We start from the raw sequence: 19,409 nt of genomic DNA on the forward strand, positions 1-19,409 counted from the left end.
GTGAATTCTACCATAATCTTTTCACATCTCTAATGGCTCGTAATAAACATGATACCTGTACATTAAAAAGCAGCATGGCTCAATTGGCAGGGCAAATAGGTGAGCCAAGTGCTGGGGAAGAAAAACAGTTTATTTTCATGTTTAACTTTCCAAGCTTTTAAACTGATTAGTATGTATTTAAGATACCAGATAAAACATTTTTATACAGTAATCCCCGTTTGTTGCCGTGGTTAAGTTCTAAAACTGCTTGCGATAAAAGAAAAAACGCGTATTTTTACACTTTTTGGTCTATGGAGAGAGACTGAAAAATAATCAAAAACAAATTTGTTATGTGGCAAATGCAACTCCGTGATTAACCGGTGGGGTGCGAGATTCGAAACGTGGTAAAGCGGAGGATTAGTGTCGCTTAATTCTACATTACTGATACAACTCTAATGCATCAAATTCATTCAGTGATGGATGAACAATTGCAAAGTACTCTGCAAACTTTCTGGAGAAGCAAGACCTTCTGTCTGGCAGAAGTACTTCATTTACTGTAAATAAATATTTAAATATATAAATATTTGCATGCATAGATACATACATACATACATACATACATACATACATACATACATATATACATACATACATACTGTACATAGCTTTTTTTATCCTTTCATCCATCTACCCACCCATCCATCCAACCATGGAGGTCGCATTATAGCGTCATCAGTTACTCGCAAATGCAGTGTATGTTTTACTCACTGGCAGAATTTTATTATCATATTTGATTTTCTTTGTCTTTAATGAATTTTGTCTCCTTGTCTTTGGAAAGAAGAGAGGGAGGGATGGGGTGGGATTAGTGAACCTAAACCACAAATCAAATGATATTTGTTATTAAACTGCAGAAGAGCACACAGGCTGGTGCCTACCTTAGGGTTGCTATTGGCAACTCTTTTTTATAGAAAAGTAAGATTTATCCCAGAATCATAAGCTATCAATCAGAATAATATTAAAGAAGGCCCTGTATTGTATTGTATTGTAAGTATTACGTACTGAATTTGATCGAATCTTAAGGCCACACTGCATTGGACCAAATTCAGACATGCTGCTTTATAATTGCTGAAAGGCTTGCATATAAACTGTGTTAAAAATAGTGTTACTGCAAAGTTGTAGGCACAAAATTGTATAGGATGTCTTTGGTTTTTCTCTCACTTGAACTAAGAGACCCAAACCTGCTCCAGCATGACATGATGCCCCTGTGCACAAAGTCATCTCCATAAATATATGATTTACATGGGATTGAGTAAAACATTTTAAGTGGCCTCTGACCACAACCCTATTGAAAACGTTTTGCAAGAATTTAACTTCTGGGGGGCTGCACCCTCCTCATCAGTCATCTTTTTTTGCCTGGATGAGCAGAAATCTCCACAACCACACTTCCCAGAAGAAGTAGTTAGTAACAGCAAATGGGGACTAAATGTAGAATGAGATGTATAAAAAGCACATATGATTCAAATGGGGTCCACAAAATGTTTTGCTATATTGTGCATCTATATTATGGATTTTCATCTCCAATGTGATTAACATCTTGATGCATGGCCAACAATACGATACATTAAAGATACATATGAAGCTGCTACTGATGCAATGTGAGTCACCCCTATTACGATGCAGTGCGATCAGATTTCGATTTGATTCCACACAATGTCATACAATGCAATACGATGCACTAAAAAAATACAATGCTATGCAATTTAACATAGTACAGATAGTTCGCTTTTATTTATTTAGTGCAAAAACCTATTGCAAATACAGTAGATAAAACATTCCTGAATTTAGTGTTTGCTTTTGCTTTATATTTGTTGAACATTTTCTGTTTGTGACTTTGTGTTTTATGTTTAGATACATTTTTGGGACAAATTCAGGCAACCATGTCTAAACAATTAAGGTCTAAACCTGCACTTGCATCTGCCCAGCAATAATGCTTATAGAAGTACAGAAAGTTTTAGTTATAAAAACTCATTAGCAGGAGGAGGAACTTATTTTATATAATCTTTTTCTTTGTCTTTCATCTGCTCCTTTTAGGGGTCGCCACAGCGGATCATCTGTCTCCATACCCCCCTGTACTCTACATCTGCCTCTTTCAAAACCAACTACCTGCATGTCTTCCCTCACCACATCCATAAACCTCCTCCTTGGTCTTCCTCTTTTCCTCCTTCCTGGTGGCTCCATCCTCAGTATTCTCCTACCGATGTACCCCATGTCCCTCCTCTGCACTTGTCCAAACCATCTTAATCTCACCTCCCTCACCTTGTCTCCTAATAAACGAATTTCTAATCCTGTCCATCCTCGTCACTCCCAATAAAAACATAAAAATCTTCAACTCTGCTACCTTCAGCTCCACCCCCTGTCTTTTAGTCAATGCCACTGTCTCTAAACCATACAACATCGCAGGTCTCACCACAGTCCTATAAACTTTCACAACTTATATTATTGAATAATATTTTCAAAGAGGACTCATAAAAATAACAACAGCAGGTGACAGGCAATAGGCAAATTTGTGTATTTCTAAAACAAAAAAAGTCAAAAGTTATGCAATGTATCTTGAAGGTATACACAAAAAAAAACAAATATACACGCAAAAATGTGACTTATATTTTCTGCTAGCTTAAAATGAATGCACATCATCTAAGCACATATTTCCCAGCATGATGTGTGCTGCTAGAAGTCTTATATTTTGTTTTCACTTCCCTATATTGTCTTCACCTCTGTTGTCACAAATGATTTTGAGTTTTGTATTAGTTTATGGTAAGATGTATTTTTTTGGTATTTGTAAACATTACATGTATGTATGTATGTATGTATGTATGTATGTATGTATGTATGTATGTATGTATGTATGTAATCTAATAATGGATGTCAAAACTAAGAAAAGCAATCTAAGAACAGGTAAAGTTTTAAATGTTTAAACCATCTATCAAAAAGACGAGTAGCTAATATTAATTAGTTAGGGATGATTTCCCAACTGATATATGTGATATATGTGATATATGTAACAAGATAAGATAAATAATGTGGTGCGTGATTAAATGCCCTGAAGGACTTTTACCTTAGGTGGTAAGGAAACATGGATTAATGAATATAATACTGATAATCAAAGTGATATCTTCCATTGGAAGATTGGAATAAATTTACTGCCATATGCTTTAACTAATATATATATATATATATATATATATATATATATATATATATATATATATATATATATATATATATATATATATATATATATATATATATACAGTACAGACCAAAAGTTTGGACACACCTTCTCATTCAAAGAGTTTTCTTTATTTTCATGACTATGAAAATTGTAGAGTCACACTGAAGGCATCAAGGGCTATTTGACCAAGAAGGAGAGTGATGGGGTGCTGCGCCAGATGACCTGGCCTCCACAGTCACCGGACCTGAACCCAATCAAGATGGTTTAGGGGTGAGCTGGACCGCAGAGTGAAGGCAAAAGGGCCAACAAGTGCCAAGCATCTCTCGGGGAACACCTTCAAGACTATTGGAAGACCATTTCAGGTGACTACCTCTTGAAGCTCATCAAAAGAATGCCAAGAGTGTGCAAAGCAGTAATCAAAGCAAAAGGTGGCTACTTTGAAGAACCTACAATATGAAATTTTTCAGTTGTTTCACACTTTTTTGTTATGTACAGTGAGGAAAATAAGTATTTGAACACCCTGCTATTTTGCAAGTTCTCCCACTTAGAAATCATGGAGGGGTCTGAAATTGTCATCGTAGGTGCATGTCCACTATGAGAGACATAATCTAAAAAAAAAAAAATCACAATATATAATTTTTTAACTATTTATTTGTATGATACAGCTGCAAATAAGTATTTGAACACCTGTCTATTAGCTAGAATTTTGACCCTCAAAGACCTGTTAGTCTGTCTTTAAAATGTCCACCTCCACTACATTTATTATCCTAAATTAGATGCACCTGTTTGAGGTCGTTAGCTGCATAAAGACACCTGTCCACCTCATACAATCAGTAAGAATCCAACTACTAACATGGCCAAGACCAAAGAGCTGTCCAAAGACACTAGAGACAAAATTGTACACCTCCACAAGGCTGGAAAGGGCTACGGGGAAATTGCCAAGCAGCTGGGTGAATAAAGGTCCACTGTTGGAGCAATCATTAGAAAATGGAAGAAGCTAAACATGACTGTCAATCTCCCTCGGACTGGGGCTCCATGCAAGATCTCACCTCGTGGGATCTCAATGATCCTAAGGAAGGTGAAAAATCAGCCCAGAACTACACGGGAGGAGCTGGTCAATGACCTGAAAAGAGCTGGGACCACTGTTTCCAAGGTTACTGTTGGTAATACACTAAGACGTCATGGTTTGAAATCATGCATGGCACGGAAGGTTCCCCTGCTTAAACCAGCACATGTCCAGGCACGTCTTAAGTTTGCCAATGACCATTTGGATGATCCAGAGGAGTCATGGGAGAAAGTCATGTGGTCAGATGAGACCAAAATAGAACTTTTGGGTCATAATTCCACTAAACGTGTTTGGAGGAAGAAGATTGATGAGTACCATCCCAAGAACACAATCCCTACTGTGAAGCATGGGGGTGGTAGCATCATGCTTTGGGGGTGTTTTTCTGCACATGGGACAGGGCGACTGCATTGTATTAAGGAGAGGATGACCGGGGCCATGTATTGCGAGATTTTGGGGAACAACCTCCTTCCCTCATTTAGAGCATTGAAGATGGGTCGAGGCTTCCAACATGACAATGGCCCGAAGCACACAGCCTGGATAACCAAGGAGTGGCTCTGTAAGAAGCATATCAAGGTTCTGGCGTGGCCTAGCCCGTCTCCAGACCTAAACCCAATAGAGAATTTTTGGAGGGAGCTCAAACTCTGTGTTTCTCAGCAACCGGCCAGAAACCTGACTGATCTAGAGAAGATCTTTGTGGAGGAGTGGGCCAAAATCCCTCCTGCAGTGTGTGCAAACCTGGTGAAAAACTACAGGAAATGTTTGACCTCTGTAATTGCAAACAAAGGCTACTGTACCAAATATTAACATTGACCTGCTCAGGTGTTCAAATACTTATTTGCAGCTGTATCATACAAATAAATAGTTAAAAAATCATACATTGTGATTTCTGGATTTTTAAAATTTTTTATTATGTCTCTCACAGTGGACATGCACCTACGATGACAATTTCAGACCCCTCCATGATTTCTAAGTGGGAGAACTTGCAAAATAGCAGGGTGTTCAAATACTTATTTTCCTCACTGTATATAATTCCATATATAATTCCACATGTGATAATTCATAGTTTTGATGCCTTCAGTGTGAATCTACAATTTTCATAGTCATGAAAATAAAGAAAACTCTTTGAATGAGAAGGTGTGTTCAAACTTTTGGTCTGTACTGTGTATATATATATATATATATATATAAAACCAAGCCATTAGGGGGGCACAAGCCAGTGCACTCTTAGTGCCGGTCCCAAGCCCGGGTAAATGGGGAGGGTTGCGTTAGGAAGGGCATCCAGCATAAAACATGTGCCAAATCAAATATGCGAATCACAAATGAGAATTTCATACCGGATCGGTCGAGGCCCGGGTTAACAACGACCGCCACAGGTATCGCTAGCCGACAGGGTACCGGTGGAAATTGGGCTACTGTTGGCCGAAGGAGGAGAAGGAGAGGAGGAAGGCGTCTACAGAGACGGCAGGAAAAGGAGCAGTGTAGGAGAGTAGAGGTTCGGGTTGGTACTTTAAATGTTGGTACTATGACTGGTAAAGGGAGAGAGGTAGCTGACATGATGGAGAGGAGAAAGGTAGATATGCTGTGTGTTCAGGAGACCAAGTGGAAAGGGATTAAGGCCAGGAACATTGGAGGTGGGTTTAAACTGTTTTATCATGGTGTGGATGGAAAGAGAAATGGTGTAGGGGTGATTCTGAAGGAAGAGTACAGTAAGAGTGTAGTGGAGGTGAAGAGAGTTTCTGATAGGGTGATGATCGTGAAGGTGGAGGTTGAAGGGATGATGATAAATGTCATCAGTGCCTATGCTCCACAAGTTGGCTGTGAGATGGAGGAGAAGGAAAGATTCTGGAGTGAATTAGATGAAGTGGTAGATGGTGTACCTAGGAAAGAACGATTGGTGATTGGGGCAGACTTTAATGGGCATGTAGGTGAAGGGAACAGAGGTGATGAGGAGGTGATGGGTAGGTATGGTTTTAAGGAGAGGAATGTGGAAGGGCAGATGGTGGTAGATTTTGCTAAAAGGATGGAAATGGCAGTGGTGAACACGTATTTTAAGAAGAAGGAGGATCATAGGGTGATGTATAAGAGTGGAGGAAGGTGCACACAGGTGGATTATGTTCTGTGTAGGAGATGCAACCTGAAGGAGATTGGAGACTGTAAGGTGTTGGCGGGGGACAGTGTAGCTAGACAGCATCGGATGGTGATCTGTAGGATGGTTTTGGAGGCGAAGAAGAAGAGGAGGAAAGTAAGGATTGAAAGAAGAATAAGATGGTGGAAACTGAAGGAGGAAGTGTGTAGTGTGAGGTTCAGGGAAGAGGTCAGACAGGGGCTTGGTGGTGGTGAAGAGGTGCCGGATGATTGGGCAACTACTGCAGGAGTGATGAGGGCGGCAGCTAGAAAAGTACTTGGTGTGACATCTGGAAATAGAAAGCAAGACAAGGAGACGTGGTGGTGGAATGAGGAAGTGCAGGAGAGCATTAGGGGAAAGAGGTTGGCAAAACAGAAGTGGGATCGACAGAGTGATGAGAAAAGTAGGCAGGAGTACAAGGAGATGCGGCAGCAGGTAAAAAGGGATGTGGCGAAAGCCAAGGAAAGGGCATATGAGGAGCTGTATAAGAGGTTGGACACTAAGGAAGGAGAAAAGGATTTATACCGATTGGCCAGGCAGAGGGACCGAGCTGGGAAGGATGTACTGCAAGTTAGAGCAATAAAGGATGGAGAGGGAAATGTGTTGACTAATGAGGAGAGTGTGTTGAGAAGATGGAGGGAGTATTTTGAGCAGCTGATGAATGAGGAAAATCAGAGAGAGAGAAGGTTGGAGGATGTGGAGTTGGAGTTGGTAAAGCAGGATGTAGATAGGATTAACCAGATTGTTTAACAGGATTCTGGAAGGGGAGAGGATGCCTGAGGAATGGAGAAGGAGTGTGCTGGTACCGATCTTTAAACATAAGGGAGATGTGCAGACCTGCAGTAACTACAGGGGAATTAAGTTGATCAGTCACACCATGAAGTTATGGGAAAGAGTAGTGGAAGCCAGGCTGAGAGAAGAGGTGACCATCTGTGAGCAACAGTATGGTTTCATGCCGAGGAAGAGCACCACAGATGCCTTATTTGCTTTGAGGATGTTGATGGAGAAGTATAGAGAAGGACAGAAGGAGCTGCATTGTGTATTTGTGGATTTAGAGAAAGCGTACGACAGGGTGCCGAGAGAGGAGTTGTGGTATTGTATGAGGAAGTCAGGTGTGTCAGAGAAGTATGTGAGGGTGGTGCAGGACATGTATGAGGACAGTGTGATGGCAGTGAAGTGTGCAGTAGGTACGACAGACTGGTTCAGGGTGAAGGTTGGACTGCATCAAGGATCGGCCCTGAGCCCTTTCCTGTTTGCAGTGGTGATGCAAACCAAATTTCAAAACCAAACCCGGAAGGGAACGTCAAGCGCACCAAGCTGCAAGCAGCTCCGTCTCGTGTATTTTTGCTTTCGGAAGAGCGCTTTTATCCCTGTTTGAGAATTTGAAAGCAGTGCGTGGAGGATATTCCCACCAGAACTACGAACACACAGTACATTACCCACATTAAGGGTACGTAATTTCTCTGCTATGGCGAACATCCAGTTCATTCAGTGTGTGAAGTGTGACATGTTTAGTCAGTCTCTCTCCGTTGTTAGCGATAATTTAATCTGTAAGAAGTGTAAGCTAGTTTGCTCTTTGACGGAGAAGATCTTAGCATTAGAGGAGCGCATCCAGAGTCTAGAGAGAAGTAGTGAGTGCGAGAGCAGTCCAGGTTCTGCAGGGGAAAGTCTGGATGCCCTAGGTGAAGTTAATATTCCCCCGACTCCAGCATTAGAGCCCTTGCAGCGGGGCGAATGGGTGACGACTCGGCAGCATATTCGCAAAGCCAAAGCTAACGCTAAGGCTCGCCCACGGGAGCACCATTCCTCTCCGCTTCACGTGTCCAACAGGTTTGCTCTCCTCAGTGAAGCACCCTCTGAGAAACCTGAAAGAGCTCTGGTTTTAGGAGACTCCATTCTGAGGCACGTGAAATTAGCTAGACCTTTAGGGGCACCAGCAGCACAGGTCATGTGTATACCGGGAGCCAGGGCGCCGGACATAGCAGGTCAGCTTAGATTCTTAGGAAAGCATAGGTTCTCTAAGATAGTTTTTCACACAGGAGCTAATGATATACGCCTTCGACAGTCAGAGGTTACTAAGAGTAATATTATAGAGGTGTGTAAATTAGCGAAGGCAATGTCCGATGCTGTAATATGCTCTGGCCCCATCCCAATACGACGTGGCGATGTAGCCTATAGCAGGTTATGGTCGCTGAACTGCTGGATGTCCGAGTGGTGCTCCAAAAATAATGTGGGCTTCATTAATAATTGGAGCATTTTTGAGGGCAAGGCTGGCCTGTTAGGGCGGGACGGTGTCCATCCCACTCGGGAAGGTGCTGCTCTCATTTCTTGTAGTATAGGTCATAGTCTCAGAACAGCACTAGTTAACAAGTGACTGTCTAGAGCCAAGGCCAGGGAGCAGACAGACAGGCTAAACCGACCGTCTGCTAGCTGCACAGAGTCGTTACTCAGGATCCACCAAATTGAGACTGTGTCTGTCCCCCGAGCGAAACCAACATATAGGAATTCTCAGAAAGTCTGTTTTAGTAACCTGATTAACATAAAATTAAATAGGACTGAACGCACAGCCAGCACCTCTGATCTAAAGATAGGATTGCTGAATATTAGATCTCTCACGTCTAAAGCGCTTAATGTAAACGAAATTATTACCGACCAGGAGTTTAAAATAATGTGTTTGACAGAAACATGGATTAAACCAAATGAATATTTAGCATTAAATGAAGCGAGTCCTCCTGGGTATAGTACATACACCAACCCCGTCTAAATGGCAGAGGAGGCGGAGTCACAGCTATTTATAATAATAATCTAAGCGTCACACAAAAGACTAAACACAAATGTAAAACATTTGAAGTTCTTTACACCAGCATAAAATATTCAGTGTCTGAAAGCAGGTCCAGTCAGACAATTCCACTCATTATTATTTATAGACCCCCAGGGCCCTACTCTGATTTTCTCATAGAATTTGCAGATTTCATCACAAATTTAGTTACTTCTCTAGACAAAGCATTAATTGTTGGTGATTTTAACATTCATTTTGATCATCAGGAAGACTCCTTAAGAGCAGCAGTTGTGTCCATTCTAGATTCAGTTGGAATTAATCAGAATGTTATAGGACCCACTCATAGTGGTGGACACACTCTCGATTTGTTGTTAACATTTGGATTAAAAATAAAAAACGTAGTCATAATTCCACAGTCTGAAGCTATTTCAGACCATTATCTCATCTCTTTTAAAATTTGCCTCAGTCATTGCATTACTACTTCACCACGTTATCGTGTTAAGCGTACTTTCACGTCAGCTACAACAGCGCGTTTTATTAACAATCTTCCAGAAATTACGATATTAGATAGATCTCCGTCTGACCCTGCAGAGCTCGACTGGGCCACTAAACACCTAGAATCAACATTACGTTATACCCTAGATGATGTAGCTCCCCTTAAGACCAAAATGATCAGGGAGAAAAAATTAGCACAGTGGTATAATGATCATACACGCACCTTAAAACAGACCACTCGAAAATTAGAACGTAAATGGCGTCAAACAAAATTAACAGTATTTCAAATAGCATGGAAGGGGAGCCTCCTAATTTATAGAAAATCTCTTAGTGCTGCTAGATCAGCATATTTCTCCACCCTCATAGAAAATAACAAGCATAATCCTAGATTTTTATTCAGCACGGTAGCAAAATTAACAGGGAATAAAAGCACTGCACTCACATGCACACCATCATTAGGTACTAATGATTTCATGAACTTTTTTAATAATAAAATTGAAAACATCAGGCAAAAAATCCAGACGGTTAATATAAAGCCAAATTATTTTACAAGTAACCCTGTAGACAGCAGTGTAATTATAACAGACAATCAATTACAAAGTTTTACTCCTATTCACGAGAATGACTTAATTTCATTAATTTCCTCATCAAAATCATCAACCTGCATTCTCGATCCCTTGCCTACAAGTTTCTTTAAACAGATCATTCCAGAGGTAATTGAACCTGTTTTAAAAATAATAAACTCTTCCATTAGCACTGGTTTTGTACCAAAATCCTTCAAACTGGCAGTTATCCACCCCCTAATTAAGAAACCTGACCTTGACCCATGTCAGCTGTCCAACTACAGACCAATATCAAATCTCCCCTTCATACCCAAAATTTTGGAAAAGGTTGTAGCACAGCAGTTATGCTCACACCTACTTATGAATAATATTTTTGAAATGTATCAGTCAGGATTTCGGCCTCATCATAGCACAGAGACGGCGCTAGTTAAGGTGGTAAATGACCTGTTATTGGCCTCTGATCAGGGTTTTGTCTCCTTACTTGTTTTGCTCGACCTTAGTGCAGCTTTTGACACCATTGATCACACTATACTACTTGCTAGACTTGAGAACGTTGTTGGAATAAAGGGAACGGCTCTCTCTTGGCTCAGGTCTTATTTGACTGATCGCTATCAGTTTGTTGATGTTAATGGTGAGTTCTCCACACTCTCTGAGGTAAAGTTTGGTGTTCCTCAAGGATCTGTCTTAGGCCCTCTGCTTTTCTCTTTATATATGCTGCCTCTTGGAGAAATTATTCATAAACATGGTATTAGATTCCATTGCTATGCTGATGATACACAGCTATATATTTCAGCAAAGCCAGATGAGAGAGATCAGCTTAACAATGTTAAAAAATGTGTAAAGGACATTAGACAGTGGATGCTCGATAACTTTCTTCTGCTAAACTCAGATAAGACGGAAGTACTTTTACTAGGACCACATGCAGCTAGAAGCAAACTTTCCGATTACCTAACATCTCTGGATGGTGTTTCTGTTTCAGCGTGTACGGCTGTCAAAGACCTTGGTGTGATTATTGACTCGAGTCTTTCCTTTGAGGCTCACGTGAATAATATTACCAGGATCGCCTTCTTTCACCTTAGAAATATTGCTAAAATTAGAAATATGATGTCGTTACAGGATGCAGAAAAACTAGTTCATGCTTTTGTTACTTCTAGATTAGACTACTGTAACGCTTTACTGTCTGGGTGTGCGAGTAGGTGCATAAATAAGCTTCAGTTAGTTCAGAATGCAGCAGCAAGAGTCCTCACTAGATCTAGGAAATATGACCACATCACCCCTGTATTAATCAGTCTACACTGGCTCCCAATCAAATCTCGCATTGATTATAAAATTTTACTACTGACATATAAAGCACTTAATGGTCTCGCACCACCGTATCTGAGTGAACTTCTGTACCAGTATGATCCTCCACGCCTACTTAGATCAAAAGGTGCAGGCTATCTGTTGGTTCCTCCAATAATGAAGATTACAGCAGGGGGCAGATCTTTCTCTTATAAAGCCCCGCAGTTATGGAACAGCCTTCCTATCAGTGTTCGGGACTCAGACACAGTCTCAGTGTTCAAGTCGAGGTTGAAAACATATTTATTCAGTCAAGCCTTTAATCAGTAGATTTTTTCTCAGGTAAAGGCTCAGATCTGGAGGGAACATTGATATAGAGTGTTTGGTGAACTGGGATATTTGTACGCTGTCGTCCCCTCACATTCACGTGTTCACTCAGGTTTGTTGATGGTGGTGTGGTGGGCCGTCTCTTATCCCAGAGATCCCTCATGTCTGTGTTGCCTTCTGGTTCTCCCTTTTAGTTATGCTGCTATAGCGAGTCTTGCCGGAGTCCAAACTGCACAGTGACTTTAACTCTCATGCAACAATAGGTACACTTAATAATCCATATCCTTCTCTTCCTGTCACCCTCTTCTCTCTCTCTCTCTCTCTCTCTCTCTCTCTCTCTCTCTCTCTCTCTCTCGGTCGAGTTATACATGCTCCTGAGGCTCCAGTGACCACTGTTCCTGCCCCTCTCCCCCCCGTGGATCTTCCCACTTCATCCAGGCCTGCCTGGATTGGATGTCAACAGTCTCCTACACTGATGTCAACAGTCTCCTACACTGACTCAGAAATACACTTCGCTTTTGATCATCATCACTGCACCCCGCAACATTGTATACCCGCCACAAATGGACATTCGGTGTAACCCAGATGAGGATGGGTTCCCTCTTGAGTCTGGTTCCTCTCAAGGTTTCTTCCTTATGCCATCTCGGGGAGTTTTTCCTTGCCACAGTCGCCAGTCGCCACCGGCTTGCTCATCAGGGACAAACTTACTCATAAAGAACATATTCATTTTTAATCACCGCATTATCTGTGTAAAGCTGCTTTGAGACAATGTTCATTGTTAAAAGCGCTATACAAATAAAAATGAATTGAATTGAATTGAATTGATGGACAGGTTGACGGACGAGGTCAGACAGGAGTCTCCCTGGACTATGATGTTTGCAGATGATATTGTGATTTGTGGTGAGAGTAGTGAGCAGGTGGAGAAGAGCCTGGAGAGGTGGAGATATGCGCTTGAGAGAAGGGGAATGAAAGTCAGTAGGAGTAAGACAGAGTACATGTGTGTGAATGAGAGGGAGGGCAGTGGAGTGATGCGGTTGCAGGGAGAAGAGGTGGAGAAGGTGGAGGAGTTCAGGTACCTGGGGTCAACAGTGCAAAGTAATGGAGAGTGTGTTAGAGAAGTAAAGAAAAGAGTGCAGGCAGGGTGGAGTGGGTGGAGAAGAGTGACAGGAGTGATTTGTGATAGTAGGGTATCTGCAAGAATGAAAGGGAAAGTTTATAGGACTGTGGTGAGACCTGCGATGTTGTATGGATTAGAGACAGTGGCATTGAGTAAAAGACAGGAGGTTGAGCTGGAGGTAGCAGAGCTGAAGATGTTGAGGTTTTCGTTGGGAGTGACGAGGATGGACAAGATTAGAAATGAGTTTATTAGAGGGACAGCGCATGTAGGATGTTTTGGTGACAAGGTGAGGGAGGCGAGATTGAGATGGTTTGGACATGTGCAGAGAAGGGACATGAATTATATTGGTAGAAAAATGCTGAAGATGGAGCCACCAGGTAGGAGGAAAAGAGGAAGGCCAAGGAGGAGGTTCATGGATGTGGTGAGGGAAGACATGCAGGTAGTTGGTGTGAAAGAGGCAGATGTAGAGGATAGGGTGGTATGGAGACGGATGATCCGCTGTGGCGACCCCTAATGGGAGCAGCCGAAAGAAGAAGAAGAAGATATATATATATATATATATATACAGTGGAACCCACTTATCTCAACCTCGGTTAACTCGACAACCCTACTAAGTCGACGTTTTTGAAGTGGAACCGCCAAATTCTCTTTGTCTAAGCATTTTTTAATCGGTTATGTCGACTTTTTTATGTCGCCGAACCCTAATATATACGGGTGTTGTATTGTATACTGGTGAATCTCTGCTGTTAGTTAGTGCACATATGCCTTTTGTTGTTAAATGTTATGCGATGAACAGGAGGCGAAAAGCGCTTGGCAGGAGCGCGGCGCAGAACGTGGGATGAGCAGCAAAAGCATCGAATTAACAACGGCAGGATCGGGGGAATCCGCGATGGGAAGAAAAGCGCAGCCGTTGAGAAAGTGCCGGTGGGAAGGCACGTATGAGCGATAACAACGACCACCGTGAACCAACTTATACCAACAATAACAAACGGTGAGAGTGTGAAAGTTTAAATAGGAGCTGGTGATGATGCTAAACGAGCCCCATATGTGCGCGATTGAAGCCGGGAGCTTCAGAGAAAGCGGCCGAGATTCCTGACAGTTAACAAACATGTACTGTATGTACATTTTTATAGCATGCCTTAATCAAACAAATCGCGGAAACGCTGTTGTGTAAAAAAACCCTCCAAAAACACATGCATGCACATTTTCATTTATTAACGCACATCATGTACATAAAGAAATTTCAAGCACGTTAATATATTGCCACTATAATTATTTTCGTTTATCTTGATTCATCGGTTATCTCGATGCTTTTTGGCGACCCCCTAGGACATTGACATAACCGGGTTCCACTGTATATATATATATAATGCATTGCAAAAGTATTTATTTATTTTGACATTTTGTCATGTAATTGCTACAAATTAAAAAATTTATTTTATTAGGATTTTATGAGAGACCAACACAAAGTATCTGTAAAGTAAATAATTTTGAAGTGGCAAGAAAAGAATACATTGTGTTAAAGATTTTTTACGAATAAAAATCTGAAAAGTGTGGCGTGCATAAACCATGTAGGCGACACAGCAAACATGTGGAAGAAGGTGCTGTGGTCAGATCAGACCAAAATTTAACTTATTGGCCTACATGCAAAATGATATGTGTGGCAGGCCATGCTCTGAATTATATGTGTAATCAGTCCAATGGAAAGTCATGACCAGGAAGCTATAATATACATGGAGTAAAACCAGCACTAGCTTCTAATAAGGGAAGGAGGTGCTGCAGGGATGCAGGCAGTGTGGCATGAAGATGCACTGTCTTGTTTCCTTGGGGAACCATGGTTACATACGTAACTTGGAACTCGAACTCGAGCGTCAACAATGCTTGGGGAACGAGAGTCCAATAACGCCAGACTGACCAATCCCTACCTAGTGTGCCTAATGCACAGCTAGGTCGAAGGACAGAGGGGCCATGAGTGGCACTGTGGTCAAGGCTATAAGACCTGACAAAGGTCAGTGGGGTGGACTAGCCCTCAGCATTGCAGATATCTTGCAGGGAAACTCCAGAGGACAAAGTTGTAGAGGCTGCAACACTCCGGGTTGAGTGAGCTCTGACCCCGAAAGGAGCAGGGAGAACAGGGGACTCATAAGAAGATGAAATAGCATCCACAATTCACCTGCTTATTTCCAGGAAGACCTCACCTCGGAGGGCCATAGCAGATAAACAGCTGCTCCAACTTCTTCCCCAGTTTCAGTCGGTTAAGCTTCTCCTTATCTGGGGCCTGAAAAGGAGGAGGGAAAAATGTGTGGAGCACGACTTGTCACGGGACGACCGAGAGCAACTTGGGATCATTTAGGGAAAAAAATTGTCCGGGGTGTAGGAATGCCCTTGCCATGCCTGGGGTAAACTTGAGACAGGGGGGCTCACAGAAAGAGCGTGAAAATCCCCAACCCTCTTTAGAGAGCAGACAGCCAGTAGAAAAACAGAATATATAAACATTTCCACACATTTCCATCTCCATCCTTTATTGCTCTAACTTGCAGCACATCCTTTCCAGCTCGGTTCCTCTGCCTCGCCAATCAGTTCAAAACATTTTATCCTTCCTTAATGTCCAACTTTTCATACAGCTCCTTATTTTTCTTGTCTTTTGCCACATCTCTCTTTACTTGCTGCCGCATATTCTTGTACTCTTGCCTACTTTTTGTCTCTCTCTTGATCCCAATTCTGTTTCGCCAACATCTTTCACCTTGTCCTTTACTGTACTTCCTCATTCCACTACCACGTCTTCCTTTCTCTTTTCAAATGTCACCCGAAGTACCTTCATAGCAGTCTCTTTTATCACTTCTGCAGTAGTTGCCCAATCATCCCTCAACTCTTTACTACCACTGAGCCTCTGAACACCATAGAACACTATAGAAATTAAACTTGGATATATTTTAGAGTAGTAGTAGTTTTTTTTCCTTTGGGAAACAACATGAACTCTCTGGACAGGCATTCCTCCAACTGTGAGAATTTGTAACCATATATCAAGGTCAATAAACTCACGAACTCTGTGTGCAAAGCTCTATGCTCTTCACACTGTTCACACTTTTCATTGACAACTGTGTCGCTTTCAAGAACAACACCAGTATCATCAAATGTACTGATCATTGGATCTCTCTGTGTTCTCACTGTTCAGGAAATCATGTCAGCATCTGCACTTCTTGAGAAGGCAGAGAATATATGGCAAATTTGGCATGCCAATCCAAATCATCAGAAGCTCCACCACAATCTATATTGGTAGTTGCTTAGCAAATAATTATAAGGATTTACAATAGGTGATGATAGCTGAACAACCAATTGCTGGAACAGCCTTACAAACACTGTCGAGCCTCTAACAACCAGATTCATTGAGACAACAATCAACATAATCATAGACAACAGTGACCCCCTGCACAGCCTTTTCACACTCTTACCATCAGGCAGATGCCACAGGAGAGTTAATTCAAATATCAATGACTACAGAATACCTGCACACACACCACACTCCTTAAAACTGTAAATACCAACATGGACCCAATCTGCCTCAAAATACTTCTGCATATTTTGAACATACACATAAACACCGTTACAACAGGAATACAAACCTTGACCCAATGTCCCTCTGCAGGACCTTGCACATGACCTTCTATGATGTTACATTGCACACTTCTGTTTCTTGCATTTGTATATTTGTAGTTTATGTCATGTGTTTCTGTCTGTTTCCTTATATCCTTAATTAAAGTCAGTGCCTGCTTGAAGAATTTAAGATTAAAGTATGAATTTAATTGTATGGTGAATCAGACATTTTTTGTGCATACGACAATAAACTCTTTAATCTTGAATCTGCTGCCTCCTGGTCTTTCTAGAGTTCTTTCAAAGTGGTATTTGGCTGCTGGACTACTCCTTTGACAAATGTCCTGACTAAAATGAAAGTACTGTTATTAGGATGACATTTTACTTAAGCACTGTACAAGTGAAATTACAGGTCCCATAATATATTTTCAAACAATACAAACACTGAAGCTGGCATAAATTGTGGCTTCTGTAAACCATCCTTATTAACATGACTATGGAAAATGGTAGAAGTTATGCCTACACTCACTGTACAGTCACTGTTTTATTAATGGGTAATTCTGTTTTTTTTTTAAAGTGTGTAGTTATTCCTAGCCAGTGTCAGCTTGGGGACAGTACACTAGCAATAAAAGCACATTTCATCCACTTACAACAAGTCTAACTTGTATCTGTGTTTTCGTCCCTTTACGCAGTACATCTCTCTGTAAACTGGAAGAGTGATGTGTACTATGATCATTCATACAGTGACTAGGCATATATATATATATATATATATATATATATATATATATATATATATATATATATATATATATATATATATATATATATATATATATATATATATAAAATGGTGCTTGACAATCCTAGACATAGACAAAGTGAACCCAATCAAATAAATGAGACCAAGATCTTGGTCATTGTATTAAGAAATTTTATTATGACATAACTGTTAGTGGCAAACATATATGAGCCTTTGCTATTAGTCTGAACCCCTTGTGCAGAAATAACTGCAACATTTTTGGATTAAGGTCATGACCGTGAGCAAAATATATATACTTTTTCAACATAATTATTTTTTTTTTTCAAGAATGACTTGGGGTTGTTATCTTGAGGCACATTTTCTCATGAGATTTAGTATATGGATAGATCCTAATTAGGTCCTAATACTGCCCTTTATAATTTGCTTTTTTATGAATGCATTAATTCATCAATGAGCACAAGTTATCCTGGCCCAGATGCAGCACAGACCAAACCATGATAGTACCATCACTTTGTTACACAGATGGGAAAAGGTTCTTATAATGAAATGCAGTGTTTTCCTTTTTCCAAAGATAACAATGCCCATTTAAACCAAAAACCATCTGTAAAGTAAGTCATATCAAACTAGCTCACTTGCTCCAAAATTTGAAGGGGGAGAATACCATATATGTAAGGTTTCTTATAAATATTATGAATGCCAAATGATTAAAGAAAAAAAATGTAAGGCTATTTAAACTTCTACTAGGTTCTTTAGAAAGTTTGGCTTCATTCTGTCACTTCATGCTCCTTGCTAAATAAACAAGTGGACGTCGGGAGCGCTGCTTAAGGAAGCGGAAGCTTGGCAAGCGGGCGAGTGTCAGTGCTAGGCTAAACGCTAACCCCAGCTGGCCGGCTCTCCCGTCCATTCTCCTTTCTAATGTGTGCTCCCTGGACAATAAACTGGATTACAGCCGACTCCAGCAGACCACGCGGCGAGAGTTCAGAGACTACTGCGTCTTTGTTTTCACGGAGACGTGGCTCAGCGACAGAGTTCCGGAAGCCGCCATCCAGCATCCGTGTGTGTTTATATCAACACGGAATAGTACAAGAACTCTGTGCTTGTCTCACGCTATTGCTCATCGTTAGTGGAGTTCGTGACTGTAAGATGCAAACCGTTTTATTTAGCATGGGAATTCACCACTGTTTTCATTGTCGGAGTGTACATCCCCCCCGGCGCTAATGCTAAGAAAGGGCACTGTGTGAACTCTACGGCGCTATTAGCGACCTGCAGAATGCTCAGCCCGACAGATTGTTTAATATCCCCGGAGATTTCAACCATGTGAATCTCAGGACTGTGCTCCCTAAACTCCATCAGCATGTGGAGTTTGCAACAAGAGGAGCAAACACGCTGGATCTGGTTTACACAAACATCCCCGGCGTGTATCGTGCAGAGCCCCGCCATGTCACGGCTACTCAGACCACAACTCTGTTATGCTAATTCCAGCATACAGACCGTGTGCTGCTGAAACAAAGAGATTCTGCCTTCACAGCAGGGCAAGGGCCAAAATGTCCCATGCCACCAGAAAGGTGAAGCGCGCACACGCAAAAAAAAATCCACGACCACTTTCAGGACAGCAAAGACACCCAGCGCATGTGGCAGGGAATCCAGGCGATCACAAACTACAAGGCAACATCATCTGCTTGTGACCATGATGCCTCCCTCCCAAATGCGCTGAACGACTTCTATGCCTGGTTTGAGGTACAGAACAACGTGAAGGCGAGGAAAACCACCCCTCCTCCCAGTAACCAGGTGCTCTGTCTAACCACAGCTGAAGTGAGAAAAACTCTAGAAGTAGACTTCTAGAAGTCTGCAGAGTTAACCCATAGAAGTCTGCTGGACCAGACAACATTTCTGGCAGAGGGTTCAGGGAATGTGCAGAACAGCTAGCGGATGTCTTTACAGACATCTTCAACATCACTCTGAGGAGCAGCAAAATTGTTACTACGTGCCTCAGGACAACGACCATTGTTCCCGTGCCGAAGAAGTCTACTGTCTCCTGCCTCAATGAATATCGTTCCGTCGCGCTCACACCCATCATGATGAATTGCTTCGAGT

At 41.5% G+C, this 19,409-nt stretch overlaps 2 protein-coding genes across 3 annotated transcripts in view; one reads left to right on the forward strand and one right to left on the reverse strand.

Moving 5' to 3' along the window:
- The window catches only part of LOC310719859 (uncharacterized protein), an 81,359-nt gene extending 70,354 nt beyond the window's left edge, over positions 1 to 11,005 (forward strand). Inside the window, exon 2 of the mRNA XM_083530038.1 lies at positions 7,852 to 11,005. Within this exon, the coding sequence (XP_083386164.1) occupies positions 7,871 to 8,776 (906 nt within the window). The 5' untranslated portion in view covers positions 7,852 to 7,870 and the 3' untranslated portion in view covers positions 8,777 to 11,005. The remainder of the gene's footprint in view (positions 1 to 7,851) is intronic.
- myripb (myosin VIIA and Rab interacting protein b) overlaps positions 1 to 19,409 on the reverse strand; it is a 126,026-nt gene that overhangs the window by 54,023 nt on the left and 52,594 nt on the right. The gene's annotated exons all lie outside the window — the stretch shown is intronic.

Source organism: Silurus aristotelis (genome assembly GCF_946808225.1).
Source record: "Silurus aristotelis genome assembly, chromosome: 25".
In the NCBI taxonomy this organism is placed as follows: domain Eukaryota; kingdom Metazoa; phylum Chordata; class Actinopteri; order Siluriformes; family Siluridae; genus Silurus; species Silurus aristotelis.